Genomic DNA, 24,863 nt, shown 5'->3' with positions numbered 1-24,863 from the left:
CATATTCATTCAAGCCTCACAGCATCCTTTCCTTGGTAACCCTATTGCTCTCCCAAATCCATTTCACATTTACCATTCCTGGTGTCTATTCATTTTGTCTATTATCTTTTCTCCTAAATAACTCCACTTTTTGGCAAAGAGAATGACTATTACATGTTTATTTTGAACTAGGAATTGCTGCTCAGATTTCATCAATTGGTCTTATGATTAAATGCTATCACCACAGAATTTTTAGTTCATAAAAGGCAGTAAGGCATTGGCCCAAGAACTGATCTTGGAGTTCAGAAGACCTGGAGTCCAGTCAGATCTCAACCTTTGACATATACTGACTCTGACCCAGAAGAAGTCACTTAAGTTTACAATGCTTCAGTTAACTCCTTAAGACTGATTTGTAGAACAATTATAAATAAGTTTTGGTAGTGTTATACCATAGTTCTCTTTTATTGTCCTGACTCAGTTTCCCTAATTATCCTGACGCAGTTCCTGACTCAGTTTCCGACTCAGTTTCCCTGCTTCTCAGTCCTGCAAAACCTTCCCTCCCTCTTTTTCAGAATACTTGATACAGCTAAAATATTTTATATTTTAGAACATCAGAACGTCTCTCCCCATCTAATTCTCCCAGAATATCAAATACTAACTTATCAAGATGGTCCAGGGTGCCTCCTCCTGACTATGTCATTTCCTCTCTGGTGGCTCACCCAGACTGAGTCCCATTCCCATTCTCAGCATCCTGACTCTGCCCCTGCCTCAGTCTAACCCCCTGCATCTGAGCCATGTGTATATATTACATATATATATATATATGTGAGAAGTCACACTATTTGCTGGATTCCTGGAGATGACAGTCTCATTCAGCCCTGAGACCAGACCATGGATCCAATTTGATCCCAGTATATCTCTCCATTTAATAAACTATTAAATACTCTCTAATCTCTATCTTGCTCATTTTCTCAGGCATTACAATAGAAGTTGCAAAAGAGTTGTTTATAAGAGAGTTTCCTTCAGGTCTGAGCAAAACAAAAACTTCTTTGTTTCAGTCTCAATCTCTCTTATCTGGTTTCTGTTCTGTCCTAGGAAAGACCCTAAGTGCCTCATCTAACCAGAGTCAGCAGACAACTGGATTTCCAAATATTTCTTCCCAGGTACAGTACAGTAAAACCTTAGTAGGAGTATTCAACTCAGAGTTTAAATGTGAGCATAAAGAAAGAACCTGGCCAATAGATGTCAGAGAAGAAAAATGCTGACTTGATACAACTCTTTTTTAAAAATAGTATTTTATTTTTCCAAATATTGGCAAAGATAGCTTTTCAACATTCACCTTCGTAAAACCTTTGCAACAATTCTTTTGGGGGAGGAAGATTGTAAAAGGAAAATCTTAATATTGAATCTTGTTTCTCTTTCAGATGAGAATGTAAGAATTTGGAGGATTTTAAGTATGGGAGGTGAAGGGCTTGAGGATTTCCTCCTCTTGATAATTTAACTCCCGTTTAACCAACATTTATTAAATGTCTATGATCATTGACACCATCAGCCTTAAGATTAATCACTATTATTCCAGAGTTTTGAGTTCATAAAAAGCAGTGAAGTTCTGGCTTCAACTGCCTCTGACACACAAACTGACTGTTAAAAGCATTGTATTAAATGCTGGAAGAGAAAGAGATAAGGAAGTCTGTTGTCTCATCATAACATTACACTAGAAGTGATACACAAAGGATATGACCTACAGAAATAGAAAGTGGAACTTCTATTCATTGGAGAGATCTGAAATATTATACAAGGTCTTGGGGGAGGAGAGGGAGATAATTTCTGATTGGGCTATTAATCAAGATTACTTAGAGGATGTGTTTCAGAAGCTCAGTTGGATTTAAACAACTGGAAATTGGGGATATGGGAGAAATAAAATATGAAGAACAGTATTCCATGTATTCAAAGACCCCAAAGTAAGAAGACATGAAGCATATATTAGGTAACAGTTTTTCAGAGTTGGGAGTAGCAGTTGTTAAAGGCATCATGAAATTTCCATTTTTTTCCCCCTTAGTTTCCTATGTATTTGTTTTGTACTATCTGGGATTATTCTCCAATGTGTAGTTTCTACCAAGCACCTTTGACTTGATCTCTAACACTTCTAGATTTTGACTCAATTAAAAACCTTGGTTATCTCTTCCTCAGGGAAGAATAAAAGCTTCCATGACTTAAACCTAAAGGCATACAATTTCCCCAGATCTTTTAGAAAAAAGCAGAAACCTTGTTTTAGTATTGGCAAAAAGCCTCACCTGTCTTGTTCCATCAAAATCTTTGCCACCAAAGCCTGTCATCTTTTTAGCAGATATTTCAACCTCAGGTACCAAACTTTTTAGAGTAAAGAAATGAGACCTCTACAACCAGCTATTGTCTTATGTGTTCTTTTGTGAAGGGGTTCCTCTTTTAGTGGGACTTCTGACATTCATAATGAGTTTTTCTCTCCAAGGTTAAAATATTGAATTATTGTAATATATTTTCTTTCAGGTAACAACTGACAACACAATTGATAATATAAGATGTATGCCTGAATATCAGAAAGGTGAAAAAACCCTTTTTTTTTTTAAAGGAATTGGGGAAGGGATAGCATTTTCCATTTTTTAAATCCAATTAGTACACTATATTTATGTAAGCTCATTAACATGTTGATTCTCTGTACAAATAGGAAATACAAGATAAAGTGCCTGTAATTTTGCTGACACTTAAGATGAAGATAAGAAATTATTGGGCAAATATTAATTTCCTCACTAGCCTCTGTAAAATCCAAATGAACTTTTTAGCTAGAAGAATTATCTGCTATCTTTGGTTTTGAAATTTGCTATTGACTTGAGTTTTTTTGTTTGTTTTGTTTTGTACAGTGGGAAAACACTTTTGAAATAACTAATTCAGGAATTATTTTATGTTTTTCATCCTTATGGATCTCATGGATGATGTGGTAGATTAGTTTGGGAATCAACATGTACATCTAACTAAGCTCCATATCAGTCTTCACTTTATAGTTTCTTTAGCAGAGATAATAATTTAATAACACTGGAATCCTTTGCATGGTAGAGTGGATAGAGCATTAGATTAGGAGCTGAACAAGATCTGTGTTCAGATCTTATCTTGTGTAGTTACTGAGTGAAGGTGGGTGAAGAACCTATCTTCTCTAAGCCTCAGTTTCTTTATTTACAGAATAAAGATAGTAATAATACTTATTTCATAGGATTATTATAAGAACTAGATGAGAAAATTTTATAGAACATTGAAAAATTTAAAAACTTGAAATATTAATTATGAATGCTCTTAAAAGATTATTATAATCTTATATAATGCCTGTCCTCCATTATCCTGTGGACTTCACTCTTGCTTTTATTTTATTTTTCCTCTAAAGCTTAATTAGAAAAATTGTTAAAGAAAAATTCCTGTATTTTTAGTGATCAACCCTATTGATATACAAAATGTTCATGACTAAGAACTTTCCTTTTTGCTTGAATTGTGGTGACAAGAATTTGATTGTCAAAAATTTAACCAATTACATGGAAGATTATTTTCTAACTAGTTGATTCAGAAAGTTTAATTTGAGTTTTTCAACAGCTTAAATACTTTAGTACTTCATTTCAGTATTAGTTTTATGTTCTGTATGAATCAGCAAATAAATAAGTTGTTTTAATGTCAGGAAAACAAATTGAATCTCAACATAGAATCTTTGTAAATTCCCTTTGGCAAGGCTGATCAATTTCTTTCTTTAAAAAAAAATCAATTTTTTTTAGAAACAAGATCATTTCCAAGCAAACATCCAAATAAAATCCCTAACACAAACATTCCTCAAAAAAGTTATATATTTAAAAAGAATAGCCAGTTGTACATAAAATATTTAAAATTTAAAACTATGTATACCCATTAGCTTTAGCAATATGTACTTAGCTTTATACAAAGGATGTTATATTTGATCAGAGTTTTGTTGTTTTGCCATTTTTTTTTAGCAGCTGTAGTCATTGTGAATGTTGTTCTTTTGATTCTGCTTTCTTTCCTCTGCATTACTTCATACTCATGTTTCCCTGAATTATCCCTCTTTGTCATTTCTGTGGTGCAATAATATCCTATTACATTCATTTGCTGTAATTTGTTTACCCATTTTCAAAGTATTGGGCACATATTTTCTTCCCAGATTTGTCTTATCACAAATAGTGTTGTTATGATTATTTTTTGCATATGGAAGCTTTTCCTTGTTGTCAATCATCTCCTTTGGATGTAATTCCAATAATAGAATATCTGGAACGAAGTGTATGAATGATTTAGTAACTTTTCTTTCATAATTCCAAATTATTTTCAAAAGCAGTCAAACAAATTCTAATACTATTAGCAATGAATTAGCATTCTTACATGTTTTCACAGTCTCTTCACTAAAAACTTTTTTATAGTTTACCATCTTTGTTAGCTTGGTGGATATGAGGTGATCCATCAAAATTAACTTAATTTGCACCTTTTGATTATTAATTATTTTTTAATATTAGGTAACCACAGATAGTTTATATTTCTTTTGAAAGTTGTTTGTGTCTGACCATTTTTCCATTGGAAAATGACTCTTGATTATGGTGGTTTGCATGAATTCTTATAGTTTTTATATGTCAGACTTTTATCATGTTCCCTTAATGAAAAAAAAAATAGCCAGTTAATATATTGTCTTTTTATTCTAATTGTATTGATTTTGTACAAAAGTCTTTTAACTTTCTTTAGTCAAGATTGTCTATCTGTTTTTGTGATTGTTTTTCATCTTGAGTCTTGGTTGCAAATTTTTCTCTTTTCTATATAATTATTATTGATAATTTTATATCTGTTTCTCACCTTTTTATGTTGTGATTTTCATACATTAATTATATAGTCATTTGGGATTTATTGTGGCATGTGATAGACCCTTATCTATTTTTAAAAAATCCTTTCAGGTTTTCCCAGCAGTTTTTTGTTACATAAAGAACTCCTGGCTAAGTTCATTTCAGGACTAAGCCCACTCTGAGGTTACTTTCTCTCTCCCTCCTCATAATGCCTTCCCTCTAATGGCACCTTTCTCCTCACTGGAGCTAATTCTAGTTAGTTTAACTATGTGCTCTACCACCCTATTCTATATTTACCATTCCTGGTGTCTACTGCATCCCTTCATTTTGTCTGTAACCTATTCCCCTAAATAAATCTACCTTTTGCCAAAGAGAAAAAAATAAAGAACTCCTTCCCCAACAATTGATTGATTTTTTTTAAATGATGAGGATATCATCCTTTTATTTGACATAATTAGCAGATTACTTTTTTTTTCTTTATGGCATATTGGGAACTAAAAACCTATTATGTATGAAGAGAATACATGTGTGGATTTTCCTTCCAGGTATTGTTTTCCTGACCTGAGTTCAGATCTAATATATTAATGTAGATTATAATAATTATATCAATCATCTTACTTAACTTTTCCTCCCTCCATGTGAAGGAATAAACCTAAACTCTTCCTTCAACTTTAAAAACATCATAGAAGGAACCAGAAGCTTCCATAAAGATTTTCTAATTGGAGAAGGAGAATTATTCAAAGTATTCAAAGTGGAACTTCAAAATGGAACATTTGCTGTTAAGTTGTTTAAACAGGTATGGAATATAATTAACATAATGAGCATGTAGTTTTTATAATTGTTACAACATGTGATTGGTTGTTTACATGCACATTTCTTATCCCACATTTTTCTTCCTTTATTCAGTTTTTCTTTTTAAACTTCAAAAAGCAAAGATATATTTTAATATGCTATAAAGTTTAGTTTCCCAACCCTAACTCCTTGTTGTTAAATCCCTAAAATGAAGCTACTATTTTGTAATCCTGGAGAAACTGAGCCAAGATAGAGATTAGAGAGTATTTAATATTTTATTTGAAAGGGAGAGATTTACTGGGACCAAATGGATCCATGATTTGGTTCCAGGGCTGAATGAGACAATAGTCTCCAAGAATCCAGCAAACAATGTGAGTTCTCAATGACATATGACACGTGGCTCAGACTCGAGGTAGACTGAGGGAGGGACAGAGTCAAGGTACTGAGAGTGGGAATAGACTATCAATCCAGTTCTGACAGGGTGGTGGGAGGCACTGGACATTCTGATAAGTGGGATAAGTGGGGTTATGATGTCTAAGATAGAAGGTCTTTCTCCTTTTCTGGATCATGATACTTGGGAAGGAGGGAGGTGTGCAGGATTAAACAGAAAAATTAAGGGAAACTGAGGCAGGACAATTAGGGAAACTATAGCATAACATTTGTCTATCTAGGACTCTAAAGTTGGCTTTGAGGATTTGGAAGATCCTTTCTAATGCTATAACAGTCTCTTCTATTGTTTCTCTCCATATTTGTTAGTTGACATCAGTCAGTCAACATTGAATAAGCTTTTAGAAAAGGATGGTTACTAATATGGGCAAGTAGCTGACGCAACAGTATACAAAATTCCAGGTACAGAGAGTCAGGGAAGTACATTTTCCTGAGTTCAAATGTAGCCCCAATTACTTACTAGCTATGTGACCCTAGGCAAGTCATTTAATGCTGTTTGCTTTCATTTCCTCATCTGTAAAATGCTCTAGAAAAGGAAATGGCAAACCATTCTAGTATCTTTGTCAAAAAAAACCAAAAAACAACCCAACTTGGGCCACAAAGTCAAACAAGACTAAAATGACTCAACAGCAACAAAATTTACTAAAATGATATATAGCTCAAAGAGTTGGTACAAAACATCCTCCCACAAAAATCTGTGACACACTCCTACTACTACCCAGAAATCCTGGTGGAAAGTGGGGGTCAACCTTAAAGCAAATATGGCAAAAAGGGCTGCTCACAGTTCCTGAAAGTTGTTTTGCTAGAGTCCTCAAGATTTTCTCCATAATTATAGCATTGTTTTTCTGCAGGCTCTTCCTAAAGCATTGAATCTGCCTTTTCTCATCATATCCAGAATATCATTGCCTCTTGAATTGTCCTGAGGAAACTGCTAGGATGCTAATGCAAAAGTCTGGCCTCTGGCCTCCCATGGTTCATGAGGAAGGAGGAGGAGACCAATATCGAGGTGTTCTTATCCCACCAAATGGTTGTTTTTTCTCCTCAAGAACTGCTTTCTCTTAACTTATCACTCTAATTTTTGAATCCAACTAGCTCAATGACAGACTTCTTATTCAACTTCACTCCACTTCTTTCAGTAACTTTCAAAGACATCTACATTGGTAAAGACCCTCTCATGCTTGTCTAAGGTTTGTGGTCAATTGAAGTGCCAAGCCTTGTTCATATCTAGAGAAATCCACTATTTTCTTACACAGTTAAGGTATCAGTAACATCTTATCACTTTAAGTTGAATGGAAGTAATTGTCTAAACTCATCTCTTCCTTCCATTTGAATATGACAAAAGTATTCATGGATATCATAATATCTACTTCTTCCCGATTATTTAAGGAGCTTAAATTAAGTGGAATTTTATGATGCCTTGGATGAATATAAAGAAAAAACTAGGAAGTGGATGTCTAGCTGGCAGGAAATGTGAGATGGCTTCAATAACTTTATTTTTTTGTTTAAATCTATAGCAATAATAAAACTAATGACAATAGTAGTTTATAGTCTTATAGTGCTTTATAAATTATACCCAATTCTAACATACATTATCTCATTTGAGTTTCCTGACTATCCTGATAAAGACTTTCTTCTAACAGCAGGACTTTTATAGTCCTTTCTTTGACAATTTTACTTAAGGCAAGCTATTAGTTTTTTGTTTGTTTGTTTTTGTAGGCAATTGGGATTAAAAGTGACTTGCCCAGGTCACACAGCTAGGAAGCCTAAAGTACCTGAGGCTGTATTTAAACTTAAGTCCTCCTGACTCCAAGCCAGTGCCCTATCTACTATGCCATCTAGCTGCTCCAAACTATTAGTTTTGATTACTACTTTTTTTTTAAATAAACTTTTTTCAATGGGCAAAGTGGTCCTATCAAGGCATTTTATTGAGATAAATTATAGAAAAAACTTCTTATTAACATTAATTTCATTTAGAATGAGAGAGTAGATCCAATGGATACTATTGGGATCCAGGTGAAGAGAAAGAATGTTCAAAAAGGAAAAGGCACCCCTTTTTGCCTTTTGTCTACTTATAAAACAGATCAAAGCGGCAGAGCCAATCTGTGTTCTGGAAGGGAAGAAAGAGGTGGGACTTTTATAGAATTACTTCTCATTAGAAACTATTAATTATGGTGTCAGATCAGAAAACAGGAATCAATATATTCTCCATAGCATTGAGTCCAGGTTATAGATTGGAGACCTGATAGAGGATTCTAACACACCAAAAGATAACAGAAGCCAGGGAAATGATAGAGATCTTAGAGAAACCCATGGAGAAAGAAATGTGCATACCTGAGATGAGAGTTTGTGGACAATCCTCTTAAACACTCACCTCCAGTAGGGAGGAAGAGTGTTTCTATATCCTAGGTGGTGTGATACTAAAATTTAACCTACTTGTCAGAGAAGAGAGAAAGGAGATCTCCTGGACTGGACCAGCCTTGCAGATTACTTAGTGGGTCATTCCAAATTTGAGAGTTCAGGTACCTATTTCATAACAGTGTACCTTTTTTTTTTTTTTTTAGCAATGGAGGGGATGGAAGATCACCTTTGTTCAGCTAGATCACCTTTGTGCAGCTAGAGAACAGAGCCATGTCATGGAGGTAGAGAGAAGGATGAGAGATTTCCATCAAGAATTATTTGGAAAATGTAGATCTGATTGGATGGTTATTATGTATCTAGTAATCTCAAATTGTGCTTGCTTTCCAGTGGGGGTGACAAAGAAATTTTAAATGGAGCTCATACTGGTCCAGTCGTAAGTTCCAGGAGCCAAAGAAAGCAAAGGCAAGAGAGTCAGGAATCAAATAGAGTTTAATTTCAGAGTGAGGAAAATGCTTGCAAGCAGAAGCTTACCTTCCAGAGAAAGAGGGATTATGGCCTATGGTAAGGGGTAGGGTTTTTAAGCATCAAAACCACAAAAGGCAGTACCACAACACATTCATTTTTAAGTCTTCAGTAAAGTTTCCACAGTTGGTATTTTTTTGGACACGACAGGTTATCTTAGGACTTGTGGGAAGAGCCTCTAAGATATTAGAGTCACTGAGACTCGTAATTATCTCAAACCTTAAGGACTGTTGAGCCTTGTGATCATTTAGCAGGCTACAGAACCAGAGTTAGCATGGAAAAAACAGGAATGCAGCACTTGCTTCAGTTCCCTTAACAGTTACAAGCTCAAAAATTGTTCAGAGTCAGAAGAAGTGATTGATCACTTTCTGCTGTAATCTGTCAGCTGTAGTCTCAACTCTCAGACCAGTATTTCCTAGGAAATAGGAAAGCTCCAGCAAATCTAAGGCATTATACATATCATATAAAATCACAAATCCCATGACAATATTTGCCAGAGGGTGAGATCATTGAGAGAATGAGTATAAAGGATTGTCTACAGTCAGGTCACAGCGTGCTTGCTGGACCTTAGCTCTGTAAAACAGAGTGTCTCCTAATATCTTGACAGATGAAATCCAAATTATAGGGAGTACCAGGAGTGGAGGAAACTAGAAATTCATCAGAATATTTGTGTGTTATCTAGATGCCAACCCTAAATTCAATTCCTTTTGAGGAATGCTTAATCTCTTGTAATTCTTTTACATCTTCTGTTTCTAGTAGGGTGAAATAAAAATTATCCTTTATTCATAAATAAAAAGGAACAGTCAGTCAAAGAACAAAGAACAGTACTACTAGAAGACATTTATGTGGGGAATTCTAAGGGGAAGAAATTTCCTCTTTGTAAAAGAAAGAAGCAAACAAATATTTATTAAGTGCTTTTTACATGTCAGGGACGTTCACTTTATAAATATTATCTTACTTGATTTTCAAAAGAATCTGGAAGGTTGGTGGTAATATTGTATAAATAGATAAGGAAACCAAGGCAGAGAGATTTAAGTGATTTGCCCAAATCACCCATCTAGTTATATGTCTAAAACTGGATTTCAATGCTTACACACACACACACACACACACACACACACACACACACACACACACACACACACACACTCACTCACTCTATCTCTATACACACATATGGGCATTTTCTCTCTTTCTCCCCCTCTTCATTTCTCTCTCCCAACAACCAAAACATTCAGAGCTCATCATTAAAGATACATGTATATAGTATAAGGAGAAGGAGGAATCTAAGAATCTTTTTTAAAAAAATAAGTTCTATTGATGACTTGTCATTATATTACAGTTGTTCTGTAGGAAAAAAAAATACCCTTTTCCTGCCTACATTTGACCCTTGTAATACAAAGAAAAACTATTAAATAAAATCACAAGACATAGTGACCATATTTAACAATGTATATATAACTTGGTGTCATAGGTGCATTCTCCTTCTCTGTGATAAATATATAATAAATATTTTATGTGTGTATAAATGGGATCCTATGTATGTTAATGTGAAATGCATAATAAATGTTAAATATATATACACATATGTTTAAATTAGCAATTAATTAACAGAAATCCCCTATTTCTTTGTATTTTTTAATTTGTTTGCTTTTTTCTGTACATTTATAAAAAGTGCTTAGGATAGTGATATTTACCATTACACACTGTTGCTGTTATTCAGTCATTTTCAGTCACATCCAACTCTCCATGATCCCATTTGGGTTTTTTTGATAAAGATTCTAGAATGGTTCTCCATTTCCTTCTCCAACTCATTTTTACAAAGGGGGAAATTGAGGCAAACAGGTTAAGTGACTTGTATAGGATCACACAGCTAGTGAGTATGTGAGGTCAGATTTGAACTCAAAAAGATGAGTCTTTTTCATGTCAGACCTGCTATTATACCACCTCCTACCATTATACACATTATATATATATATTCTTTTTATATTTATTCTATATATGCTTTTATTTTTGTGCTGAGGCAATTGCAATTGGGGTTAAGTGGCTTGCCCAGGGTATTATGTGTATTATTATGTGTCTGAGGCCAGATTTGAACTCGGGTCCTCCTGATTTCAGGGCTGGTGCTGTATCCACTATGCCACTTAGCTGCCCCTACATATACTTCTATATGTATGCCTTAAAACTAGGAATTGCTTAATTCTTTTATTTGCATACCCCACATTTATTAGTCACTAAATAAATACTTATTGTTGATTTTTGTTTTTTTTGGTGTTTTTTTTTTCAAGGCAGCATTTGAATACAAGTCTTTCTGATTCTGATATGATTTCTAACCATCACTACATGTTGCCTTTTGTACACATCACTGTGTGAAATAAATTGAATTGCTTGATATCTGCTAAGCCAAGAACAAATTCTCCTTTTTTTGTTGTAGCGGTTAGATTCCAATTCTGGAGAGTTCAGTTATTCCAAGAGTAAAATGTCATATAGTCAACATATTGTTTTTATTCACATTAAGACATTCAGTTAATGAAATATTACAATCCAGGCAAGCCCCATTACTGTGGGATTACTGTGAGCCACTGAGGTCCAAGCGCACAAGCCATGTATCCCACCAAGGAATGACCCAGAAGAGTTTGTCATTACAATTAAAATCAACAAACAGTTTATTCTGATCAGGATGGGATTTTTGGATATTTAAAGCATTATGTTAACTTTCATAATGAAACAATTTGAATGTTACATTTATCAACAGGTTAATGACACTGAAATGCTTTAAGATTTGTACTTTTTCTTTGTAACTACACCCGGTTTTTTCTTTTGTTATAATATTTAGGAGAAAACTCTACAGGATAAAAAAAATTGGAAGATGTTTTTCTCAGAACTTGAAGTTTTGAATATGTGAGTATGTTTCCCATCTTTAATTCCTCCAAATTCTATTCCCTTGCTGTTAAAAATATCTAAAATATTGCTTAGTGTTAGAGTATGCTCCATAAGGTAATTTTTAAAATGGACAATTTATGTTACTAATACAAACATATTTTAATTAGGGCATTAAATCTTCACAATAGGGCAAGCAGCTAGATGGTATCAGAGTGCACTGAGTGCTGGGTTTGGAGTCAGGAATATCGGAATGCAAATTCAGCCTCAGACAAATTCCAGTGACTTCATTTTTATATAAAAGCAGTTATATATTTGCATAAGTTATCATCTTTTATGTATAGGTAATATTTTAATAAATTTTCAAAATATATGCAAAGATAGTTTTTAACATTCACTTTTGCAAAACCTTATATTCCAAAACTCCCTCCCTTCCCTTCACTCCCTTCTCCTAGATAACAAAGTAGTCCAATATAGGTTAAATACGTACAATTCTTCTAAACATGTTTCCACATTTTTATCATGTTGCACAAGAAAGATAAGATCAAAAAGGAAAAAAAAATGAGAAAGGAAAAAAAAGAAAGCAAACAACAATAAAAAAGGTGAAAATGCTATGTTGTGATCTACATTCAGTCTCCATCTCTCTGGCTCTCTTCATCACAGATATATTGGAATTGGTCTGAATCACATCATTGTTGAAGAGAACCATGTCCATCAGAGTTGATTGTCACATAATCTTGTTGCTGTATAATGTTTTCTTAGTTCTATTCACTTTACTTAGTATCAGTTCATGTAAGTCTTTTCAGGACTTTGTGAAATCATCTGCTGATCATTTCTTATAAGCAATAATATTCCATAACATTCATATAACCATAACTTATTCAGCCATTCTCCAACTGATAGGCATCCACTCAGTTTCCAATTCCTTGTCGCTATAAAAAGGACTTTCACAAACATTTTTACACATATGGGTCCTTTTCCCTTTTTAATTATACCTTTGGGATATAGATCCAGTAGAGACACTGCTGGATCAAAAGGTATGCATAGTTTTATAGCCCTTTGGGCATAGTTCCAAATTGCTTTCCAAAATGTTTGAAATATTTCACAGTTCCACCAACAATATATTAGTGTTCTAATTCTCCCATATCCCCTCCAACATTTATTATTATCTTTTCCTGTCATCTTCGCCAATCTGAGAGATGTATAGTGGTATCTCAGAGTTATCTTAATTTGCATTTTTTTAATCAATAGTGATTTAGTGTATTTTTTCATGTGATTAGAAATAGCTTTAATGTCTTCTTCTGAAAATTATCTTTTCATTTAAGAATTATTATTTTGTTGTTGAAGCAATTGGGGTTAAGTGATTTCCCATACAGCTAGGACATGTTAAGTGTCTGAGGCCAGATTTGAACTTAGGTCTTTCTGACTTCAGTACTCTATCCACTGCGCCACTTAGCTGCCCCAAGAATTATTTTTTAAAAATAAACTTCTTTGTTGTCTTTTGTCATTACATTACAGTTATTTGGGAGAAAAAAACAATTATCCCTAAACACATTGATCCCTTCCCCTTGTAATACCAGCCCCCCCCCATAAAATCACATTATACAATGATCAAATCAAACAAAGTATATAATCTTTTGCCCTAATCATATTCTGCTTTTCTGTGGGGAAAAAAAGGAAGGAATTTTTCTTTATTGTCTGTTCCCTAAGACCATACCTTCAATTTTAATGATTAGGGTTTTTTTTTTCTTTACAAAATGTGTTATCCTATCATATTTCAATTCTTTCCTCCTACTCTCTTGCCTACATAAATCCTACCTGCCCTTCAAAATCTAGCGGGAATTCAGGTTTCTCATTTATTCCTTTATTTGTAGTAGGGTTTAGGATTAATCTTCACATAAAGCTTAGATGGTGTGGTTACCTTTCTCTCTACTTGCTACTGCTTACTTCTTAATTCTGGAAGCATAGTTCCACCATTTAGTTCTTTCAGAATGGAAGCCAAAGTTTTTATTAGTTTTTGTTTTAAATGAATTCTCTTTATGTCTCTCCACAAGATACAAAACAGTTTTCTAAGGAACGAAGTTCTCTTTAATCTCCTTATCTTTGTATCTCTTTAGTCACGACAGTTAATGTAGAATGACAGTTAAAATGCCACTTTCTCAAGATTATATTCTTTCTTTGAATAATTAAATTGCAGAATCAGATCTTTTCACTTAAGGGGAAAACAATTAGTTATTCTGAATTTCTTTATAGTTCATCTGTTATTGTAGTCATTTGTTTCTAAGTATGATGCTATGTCTTCAGTAAAGCTATTGTAGCTATAGTTGAAAAATATTTAAGCTTCACTAGCACATGCACATACAATTTTCAGGAACCTTACATTTTATATTGGGCTCAAGGTTCTATCTGTACTTTCTGGTAATGACATTTGTGAGTCAGACTTAGCTAATTCGTCTAAACTAAGAAATGACTATTCTGCCCAGCAAAAGTATAAACAGGACACTGCTACTTTGGATTATTAGCTTCTGAATTACAATGACTAGAACATATGTATGGACATATATGTGGACATGTATATGGACATATATATTCAGATATATATTTGCATAGTTATAACTATCTACGTATTTTAGTATGTGCTCACATATATGAGACAACATGATACAATGGAAAAAGCACTGAATGTAGGGTTCAACATCATGGATTGAAATCTTGATTGTGTCTTCATGAGTTCAAATCCATCAATAGCACTTGTTAGTTGTGTAATTTTGAGTAAATCACCTAATCCTTTTCCTTCAGATCCTCATCTATAAATGAGTGGAAGAGAAAATGGCAAGCCACTCCACTATCTTTGCCAAGAAAACTCCAAAATGGTATCACAGTTATTCAGACATGACTGAACAACACTAACAAAAGATGCCCCCCAATTTTTTTCAAGACAGAAATACTTTCCTACTGTTCTGTGGTGCAATGGAATACAGCTATACCTGACTTGGCAATTATCAAAATAATATTATTTTTACCCTTATAAACAGAATTATAGGATGCCAAGCTTCAGCATCAACAATAGTCCAACTCTCTAATTTTACAGATTTAAGACCAAGAAGGTTATCACTAGTGGTAGATCATGAATTTCAGTGCACATCCAAATATAAGACTCTTTCCCCTATACCTCCAGAGAGGTACTTTATTTACTCATTTTTCATCTTTTTCTGAAAGTCTTTTAAGAACCTGGATTGTTATGCGTCTGAGTAGGCACAAGGACAAAATGCTGCAAAATGTAATCAACACCAGATAGCAACATTAACTCTGTGATTTACATTGATAGAAACCATTTTTAAGCATCAAACTTTACTAGGCATGTGCATATTCACTTATATTTTCAATATCTCTCCAATTTGATAAATCTTCTCTCTTACGGAGTTCTGCACCATTCAAATGAAATTAAGAGGGGAAATATGCTGATTTAAGCTGCATTATGTTTGAATTATGTCTTATATAAAGGAAATGCATAATATAGTTACAGTGTATCCCAAACTACTGAGAGATGCATAATCTGCTCATTGATTCATAAAAAGTTCTCTAGAGAGAATCATAAGCCTGAAGAAACCATAATTTCTTAAATTCTTTTACATTTTGAATATCTTATTTACTTGAAAAATGTCTACTATCATAATCATCAGAAATCTCCCAACTGAATCTGTAACATTTGATGGAAGAGTGCTCCAGTCTGTATTTTTAAAAAGTAGTTTGCTCAGTAAATGTACGCTGTTTTCACACCATATGTCTGAACCATATTCTATTAGTGAAATGAAAAATGCTGTATTAAGAAAGAATGCTAGGTTATTTCCCAATAGCTAAGTGATCAAAGTATGTGGTCAGATAGTTCTCAAAAAATTTTTGGAACTCCTAGCAATTTCATGAAAGAATATTTCAAGTTACTCATTATAAAAGAATAAATCAAACCAATTTTGAGGTTTTATGTTACATTCTAAAAGTTGACAAAGATGAAAAAAGGTGGAAATAGTCCATGCTGGAGGAGTTGTAGTAGATGGGAACAATAATGCGTTGTCAGTGGAACTGTGAATTGGTCCAACCATTCGCACAATTTATGTAAAGAGGATGTCTAAAATTTACATACCTGTGGCTAAATGAATTGTGGTCCATAAATATAATGAAATATTACAGTGATAGAAGAGCTTATATATGTGATATATACATAGAATAATGGGAAAACACATGAACTGATACAAACAGAACCAGGAAAACAATATACCCAGTAACTAAAACAAAATGTACAGATAAAACAAAAACTGAATGCAATAAAATCATGACTAACCTTGATCTCAAAAAGAGATATAAGAAGCTACCTCTCTATTTTCTTTGTCAAGATGGGAGAATATAGGTTTAGAACATTAAACATAATATCATACTTTTTTAAATGTGTTGATTAGTTTTGTTGAACTGAGTTTTCCCTCCCTGATCCTCTGGTTTTAAATCTTGCCCTCTCTGTGTTTATGAAGCAATCTTTCCATTTATTTCTTACTTTAGAATTACTCTTTTTCTTGATATTAAAGTAATATTTATTTCTTCAAAAGTCATGTTTCATGTGGATTGAATAATTCTTTGGGTTTACATCTCTTGTCTTTCAAGGGTTCAACATCCAAACATCCTGGAACTGGTTGCATATTTTATGGAGGCTGAGAGGTTTTGCCTTGTTTACCCATACATGAGCAACGGATCGCTTTTTGATAGGTTGCAATGTGTAGTAAGTTCTTTTCATTATTCTACCCAATTTTCTGACTTAGAGGATTTTAAGATTTCTAAGAGAAATAGGAAATCCTCCCTGGGTTTACATGAGAGGATACCAGAGAATTTGTTTCTCTCTGTATGGAGGTAGAGTGCTTTTCCAAATATTTGTGTCTCTCTGGATAGTCAATGAATATTTATTAAGTGATTATTATGTACAGACACTTTGACAAGCACAGTAGGTAAAAGAAAAGCAAAAACATGGTACACACACATATGTGTATATATATGAATATGGGGCAAGTGACTATATACAAATAAGCATGTAAGCACTGTCAGTCAATCAACAAGCATTTATTAAATCCCTACTCTATACCAGGCACTGTGCTAAGGACTGAGGATATAAAGAATGGTAAAAGACAATCCTTTCTCTCAAGGGCCTCACAGTCTAATGGAGAAGAGAACATGTAAACAACTATAGACAAACAAGACATATATGGAATAAACTGGAGATAATCAACAGAGGAAGGATATCAGTATTAAGAGAAATCAAGTGAGGCTTTTTTCTTGTAGTTGGTGGAATTTTAACTGGAATCTAAAGAAATCAAAAGGCATAAATGAAGATGGAGAGAATTCTAGGACAGAATTTTCTCCCAAAAGTTCAATTTACTCTTTGCTCTTTAATTATTCCAGACCTCAGATTATTAATACAAATTATAGAGATAAGTACTAGATTTGTGACTTCATAGGTATAGAAGACTTCCAAGTTTGGAAACTCTCTTTACTTATGCAATTTGGCAGCTTCTCTGCAATTCTTCATCCTAGTGAGTTGCCTAGAGTCCTGAAAGGTTAAATTATTTGTGTATGGTCATACAATCCATATATGTCAGAGACAGGATTTGAATGCAGGTTTTTTTAGCTCGGAGGCCAATTCTCTATGGTTTGCCTTGCTTCCCTTTGACACAGACAATTTTGTGGGTGTTTTTCTTGTCATCATCATATTGTCACTGTTGTTGAATAGTATTAAACTCTTAGTAACCATATGGACCATAGCACACCCAACTTATCCATGGGATTTTCCTGGCAAAAATACTGGAGAGGCTTGCCATTTCCTTCTCTGGTGGATCATCTTTTGTCAGAACTCTCCATTATGACCTGTCTGCCTTGAGCAACACTCTACAGCAAAGCTCATAGTTCCTACAAGTTCCTCCACCATGATAAGGTCAGTCACTCAACTAGCATTTATTAAACACCTATTATGTACCAGGCACTACGCTAAGCACTAGGATACAAAGAAAGGCAAAAAGCAGTTCTCAAGGAGCTCAGGATCATGAGAGAGAAAACTGAAAACAAGATATATACAGAATAAAATATGGGTTTTCCCCCTGCAAAAAAAATTAAGAAAAATAAAGTTTTAAAAAGTATGCTTCAATCTGTATTTAAACACAGTTTTTTTTTTTCTTTAGGTACAGACAGCATTTTTCATTGTAAGTCCTTCAGTCTTGGATCATTGTATTGCTGAAAATAGCAGTCATTCACAAGTGATCATCCCATAATATTCCTATTACTTTGGACATAGCACATTTTACTTTGCATGAGCTCATAGAGGACTTTTCAGGTTTTTCTGAAGGCATCCTGCTCATCATTTCTCTTAGAACAATAATATTCCATAATAATCTTGTACCACAATTTATTCCGCCATTCTCCAATTGATGGGCATCCACTCAATTTACAATTCTTTGCTCTGAGAAAAGAGCTACTATAAATATTTTTATACATATAGGTCCTTTTCCTTTTTTTTTTAACCCTTTTGGGATACATACCTAGGAGTGATATTGTTAGATCAAAGGATATGCATGATTTTATAGTCCTTTGGGCATAGATCATATCTTTTGATCATTGTCAATTGGGGAATGGCTTTTTTTAAAATTTGGTTTAGTTCCACATACTTTGCGAAATGAAGCCTTCATCAGAGAAACTTGCTTCAAAATTCTTTTCACAATTATTATTTCTAACTGTATTTCCCACCCATTTATTCTATTCTTTCTTCTTTCACCCTGTCCCTCCTCAAAAGTGTTTTGCTTCTGACTACCCTCTGCCAGTATGTCCTCTCTTCTATCATATTCTATCATATTTTCCTATATATATATATATATATATATATATGGAGAGAGAGAGAGAGAGAGACAGAGAGAGGACAGAGGAGGACACACACACAGAGAGAGAGAGAGAGAGAGAGAGAGAGAGAGAGAGAAAGAGAGGAAGATATGAAGGAGTGGGAAAGGTATCTTGGAGAAAGTGGGACTTTAATTGAGACTTTAAAGAAGCCAGAAAAAGAGAAGGCAGCTGTCTGGAGTTAGAGTGTCAGCTTGGAGTCAGGATATGGAGTATTTGTGGGAAGGTTATTAGTGTTCCTGGATCCCATCATTTGTAAAGGGGAGTTAAGAGTAAGAAAACTGGAAGGGTAGGAAGTCTATCTTCCTGTACTTGAAAAGTTGTCATAGAGAAGAGAGATTTGAATTTTTTTTAATCTGGACCTATTGAGCAGAACCAGGAATAACAGGTGGATTTTTTGAAGAGATGAAATTAGATCTGATGTCTGGAAAAATTTCCTAACAGTTAGAAATGTTCAAGAATGGATAGCTAAATAGTATACATACATATAATGCCAGAACTGGAATCAGGATGACTTATCTTCTGAATTAAAATTCGACCTCAGACACTTACTAGCTGTGTGATCCTGAGCAAGTTGCTTAATCCTGTTTGCCTCAGTTTCCTCATCTGTCAAATGATTTGGAGAAAGAAATGACAAATCATTCTCAAGATCTTTGCTAAGAAACTCCAAATAGGGTAAAAAGAGTTAGACATTACTGAGCAACAAAAGAGTGGAATGGATTGCCTTAAGTTTATTCATTCTAGCCAGCATTTATTAGATGATATAATATAGTGATAGTTTTCCACACACTGGAGGTCCTTAAGCAAAGGCTAGATGACTATTTGTCAGGTATATGCTATAGAAGGGTTTCCTTTGAGATATGAATTAGACTAGATGACCACTAAAGTCCCTACCAACTGTAAGTTCTGTGAATCTGAGTCTATAGCATGATAAAGACAAATAGAATCAGTCTTCAAATATGTACATGAATTTGTCAAGATAAATAAAAAATCATATATGTATATACACGTGTGTGTATAACTATACACACACACCTATATATATATATATATATATATATATATATGTATGCTTATATATATGTAATAAGCAGCAAGATTTATCTCACTAGGTTTTATGTAAGCTATTATTAGAAACATTTAACATTTCTTGAACAAACTATATCTGATTGACCTAAGGCCTTTGAGTATAATGAGTAAGAAATAAGGAATTTTAATACTCATGTATAAGAAACACTAATAATTGAGATTTGAATTATTGAATCATTGAAATATTGAAATATTGAGTCAATAATTGAATTGAGAATAGAATAGAATTTGACTATAGAAATGAATATTTTTTGTCTTCCAATTAGCTTCCATTATTATAGTCTCAATTTTAGTACATAATATACTAGGGTGGCAGCTAGTTGGTGTGGTAAATGAAGCATTATATACGTAATCAGGAAGACTCATCTTCATGAATTAAAATCCAGCTTCAGATACTTACTGAATGATCCAGGAGATGTCACTTAACCCTGTTTATCACAAGTCTTCATCTGTAAAATGAAATGGAGAAGGAAATGGCAAACCATTTGCCAAGAAGACCCCAAATAGCTTCATGAAGTGTTGGCCCTGAATAAAACAAATTAATAATAATAAATATACTAGATGTTTCCATTAGCACTGAACTTCAACCAAACTAACTACAATTCTCTTTTTTAGGAAAATACTTTTCCACTTTCTTGGCATCTTCGACTCAGTATATTAATAGGAGTAGCCAGAGCCATTCAATATTTACACAGTGCTGAACCATGCTCTGTCATCTGTGGAAACATAACAAGGTAAATCTCACATACATCCTTAAATAATCCCTTATGGAATACAGAAATGCTTTCTTATTTTCATTATCAAAGGTAAGTAAAAATTATGACTTATTTAATGAGAGGAACACGGATTGACTGCAATGTGCATCACTGAAGGAATCCTCTGTCCATCAAAATATCAGTTTTCTTGGCATAGATAATAAAACCATAAATAGTATAGTGTGATTTGAGACTTTGGTGTAGGGAAAGTGTATTTGATGAAGATTCAGAAGACCTAGATTCAATTCTATGTTCTTTGCAACCATAATCAAGCGACCTTACCTGTGAACTTCAGTTTCCTCATCTATAAGATGTTCTCAAAGGTCTTTTCTAGCTCCTAACTTATGAGTTAATTAAAATCTTCTCTAATCATTTATTCTGTACTTTTTCCAAGTTAAATGCTTCTCTCAAATTTTGTGATTCAGTCATTTCAGTCGTGTCCTACTTTTTGTGGCCTTTCTTAGGGTTTTGTTGGCAAAGATACTGGAGTTGTTGGCCTTTTCCTTTTCCAGTTCATTTTATGGATAAGGAACTGAGACAAACAGGGTTAAATCACCTGCTCAGGGTCACACAGCTAGTAAATGTCTGAGGCCATATTTGAACTCAAAGATAGTCTTCCTGACTTCAGGCCCAGTGAGCTATCCACTGTGCCTCCTAGCTGTCCTTATATAGTTAACATTTATATAGAACATTTTTGAGATCTTTAGAGCTACTAAATTTCATGTTACTGAATGAGAATTTTTATTGCTCTTTTTTGTATTATTATAAGAACCTTTTTCTCTTTATTCTTTATATGAATTATGTTCCCTGGGCTACTTCCCAACTCTCCTATATACTTCAAAGTTTGGTTCCCAGGGGACAGTTACTGCCTTGAATTCTCAGGGTAATCTTATGTATCTATATTGCTATTATTTAGTTACTATATATGCATCATGAGCCCCTGTTGATGTTCTTCACATTAACACTCAGCCATGTGGTACAATTTGTTCTTACAAAAGATGTTTTTAAAGATAGCATAGTAAATAAAAATAAAAAATAGTGATGATAGCCATAAATCTTTGTTCTCACAAATCTAGGACATATGCTCCTACAAATCCACATAGTATCTATGGGAAAATGGACTCAAAATTAGGGTATGATGATAGAAAAGCACATATTTATGATACCTGTGTGGTTGTCATTACTATACTATATTGCTTGGAAATCCTTTCTCCATAGAGTCGTTAGGCAGCTTTCTTTGGATATGGCATCTTTGCTGGGTATGTTGCTTAGCTGGATTCCTAAAGATTACTCCTTGATTCTTGTTTGCCAGGGACCCTCTTCTGAGCCCATAGCCAGCTCTTATTTTTTCCTTTCTAATTTTGCTAGAGATCTAGTCTCTTAAAGTTGCTGCCTCCCTCAAATAACTTTGTTTCTTTATTGACATATTTCAAGAATAGGGGTCTGCTTGCCAGGTATAGTTCTACTATGCTTTGTCTGGCCTCCTTACAAATCATGAATTTTCACACTTTTAGTTGAGATGTCCCCTATCGACTGAGTAACTTTATTTCAAATCCATATGGCCAATGGAAGGGAGGGGAGAGAAGAGAAATATCCTTTGCTACCCTCTGATATAAATGCAGGGGTCTCCTCCACAGCTGTGCTACCTTTCTAACCCCGTCTAAAGTTTAGCTATATCCAAATTTTTATTTGTCTAAAGAGGTTGCTTCTTTAATTCCATCAGAGAAAAGAGTTCATTCTCCATAAAGAAATTACCCAGATGTAGTTAAAAAATTTTTACAGTAGTTTAACATAATAAAACCTCATCAATAAATTCTGTGGTGGGGATAGGAGAGGTACACCTCTTACCTGCTTAAACATCCCAGTTAAACACCTTCTGATTCTAGAAAATCCAGCATGATGCTTTTAAGCAAGGTTCATCTTTGAAGAAAATCCAGAAATTAGCATTTTTCCCCAAGAATTCAGGCACATTATAGCTGGTAGGCTCAGATATTCCATTCACTTTCCAAAGTCATGATTATACAATTTTAACAAACAAGACATCATTTTAAAAGTGCTTTATTAGTTGGACCTGATAGCAATCCTGTGAAATAAATTAGTATTCATTTCTCCTTTTTCTACTGAGGATTAAGGAAAGGTTAAGCGATTAACCCTAAGGCATCACAGCAAGACAGAAGCAAAGCTGGAATTAAAATTCATAGCCCCTGTGTCTGCAGTCTCTTGCTGCTCCCACTGCACATGCTGCTCTGAGACTTTTCCTATTAAGTTGTATAAACCTCACAGCATCCTTGGCAGTTCATTTAGTGAGATATCAAAAAGGGAGATGGAAAGGCTTCCTCCTTTTTCTCTTGTAATGTGCATTCAGGTAGTTGGTTGATTTGCTATAGTAAGTTTGTATCAAGTGAATGAATCCTATCTTGGTAGTAGATCTTTTATCAGTCCCACAACTGGTAACTGTGCCTTTGATGAACAGTAGGGAAGACTGCAGGAAAGGGTTGCAACTTCTTTCAAGTAATCTCCCCAAGGACTTGTAAAAGTCCTTTTTGATCTATTTTTGACATAAGGACTGGAGCTTTTGTTTGCTCTTGCTAGTGATTTAAAAAAGAGAGGGGTGGGTGGGTGATGTAATGGGACTTTCTGTCTCCCTAATCTTTTGGGGGGGGGTGAACCTGGGCTAGAATCTAGGGAAAACTCTCCACCAACAATTCAATTGGAGATCTTGACCTGGGTCATAATCACCACCTTTATAGAGTTGAAAATTAGTCTCTCAAATTGCTCCCTAGTTCCAGGCCACAAACAAATAAACAAACCAACAAACCAAAAGCCCGAAAATCCATCTTTGCTAAAGATCCTAACAGGATTTTACCCACTTATGAAGATATTTATTCTCAGTGTAATAAACCAGTTTTTTTTTTTTTTTGCCACAAATCTCACCTTTTGGGATTGTGAGTTCTTTCACAATATCTACACCAACTAGGGGATCTCTTGCCCACATTTCTCACACCTCAACAGGGGGACACCAGAATCCTACTTAGTCTTGAAAGAAAGACATCCATTTGGTATTTGGTCACATGGTGGCAGTGGTAAGCCTTTAATTTTCTTTTTTTTATTCATTTAAAATTTTTATTCTGAACTTAACAAATACAAAATAAAGTAGACATTTTCATGTATATAGTAGAATAGGAAAAAAAAATTACATTAAACTGCAGATCCCTGTTATTTATAACTTCCTTTTCTTTTAAAAATTATAATAAATTCAACATGTAATTTTCACTTCATAGTATTTTTTTCCAACTTCACATAAAGTTAGTTTTCCACATTCATTTTTGTAAAATTTTGAGTTTCAAGTTTTTTCTCCCTTTCTTTCTCCCTTCCCTCCTCCCTCCCCAAGATAGTCTATAAATATGCCATAATTTTTAAGATATTTTCATTTTAGTCATGTTTTGAAAGAAAAATCAGAACAAAAGAGGAAAACCAAAGGAAAAAACCCCACAAAAAATGAAAATAGTATGCTTGATATATATTCAGACTTTATAGTTCTTTCTCTGGATGTGGGGGCATTTTCCATCATAAGTTTATTGGAACTGTCTTGGATCACTATACTACTGAGAAGAGCTGAGTCAGAGTGGATCATCACAAAATCTTACTGGTATTGTGTGCAATGTTATCTTGGTTCTGCTTGCTTCATTCAGCCTCAATGCATCTAAGTCTTTCCAAGCTTTTCTGAAATCAGCCTGCCCATCATTTCTTACAGAACAATAATATTCCATTACATTCATAGACCACAACTTATTCACCAGTTGATGGGCATCCACTCAATTTCCAATTCCTTGCCACCATAAAAAGAGCTGCCACACAATTCCAATAGACTTGTAATGGAAAGAACCATCCACATCCAGAGAGAGAGAAAGCTATGGAGACTAAATGTAGATCAAAGCATAGTATTTTCATCTTTTGTTGTTGTTGTTGTTGTTTCTTTGCTTGTTTTATTTTCTCATTTTTTTTATCTGATTTTTCTTGTGCAACATGACAAATGTGAAATCATTACACATTGAACCTATCTATATGGATTACTTGCTATCTAAAGGAAAGGAGAAAGGAGAGGGAGGGAGAAAAATTTGAAACCCCAGGTTTTGTAAGGGTGAATGTTGAAAACTATCTTTGCATGTATTTTGAAAAATAAAAAGCTTTTATTAAAAAAAAAAAGAGTTGCCACAAACATTTTTGTACATGTGAATCCTTTGCCTTTTTCACATGAAACTTT

At 34.1% G+C, this 24,863-nt stretch overlaps 1 protein-coding gene across 2 annotated transcripts in view; it reads left to right on the top strand.

Annotated features, from left to right (window-relative positions):
* IRAK3 (interleukin 1 receptor associated kinase 3) overlaps window positions 1-24,863 on the top strand; it is an 81,901-nt gene that overhangs the window by 31,107 nt on the left and 25,931 nt on the right. For both annotated transcript variants that reach the window (XM_074269715.1, XM_074269714.1), the window contains exons 3-8: window positions 1,075-1,142; window positions 2,506-2,560; window positions 5,477-5,628; window positions 11,788-11,852; window positions 16,485-16,599; window positions 20,460-20,578. In XM_074269715.1, the coding sequence (XP_074125816.1) occupies window positions 1,075-1,142; window positions 2,506-2,560; window positions 5,477-5,628; window positions 11,788-11,852; window positions 16,485-16,599; window positions 20,460-20,578 (574 nt within the window). The remainder of the gene's footprint in view (window positions 1-1,074; window positions 1,143-2,505; window positions 2,561-5,476; window positions 5,629-11,787; window positions 11,853-16,484; window positions 16,600-20,459; window positions 20,579-24,863) is intronic.

This window comes from Sminthopsis crassicaudata, chromosome 5 (assembly GCF_048593235.1).
Source record: "Sminthopsis crassicaudata isolate SCR6 chromosome 5, ASM4859323v1, whole genome shotgun sequence".
Classification (NCBI taxonomy): Eukaryota; Metazoa; Chordata; class Mammalia; order Dasyuromorphia; family Dasyuridae; genus Sminthopsis; species Sminthopsis crassicaudata.
The sequence above is the reverse complement of the archived record's forward strand: the minus strand, read 5'-3'. Positions and strand labels throughout refer to the sequence as shown.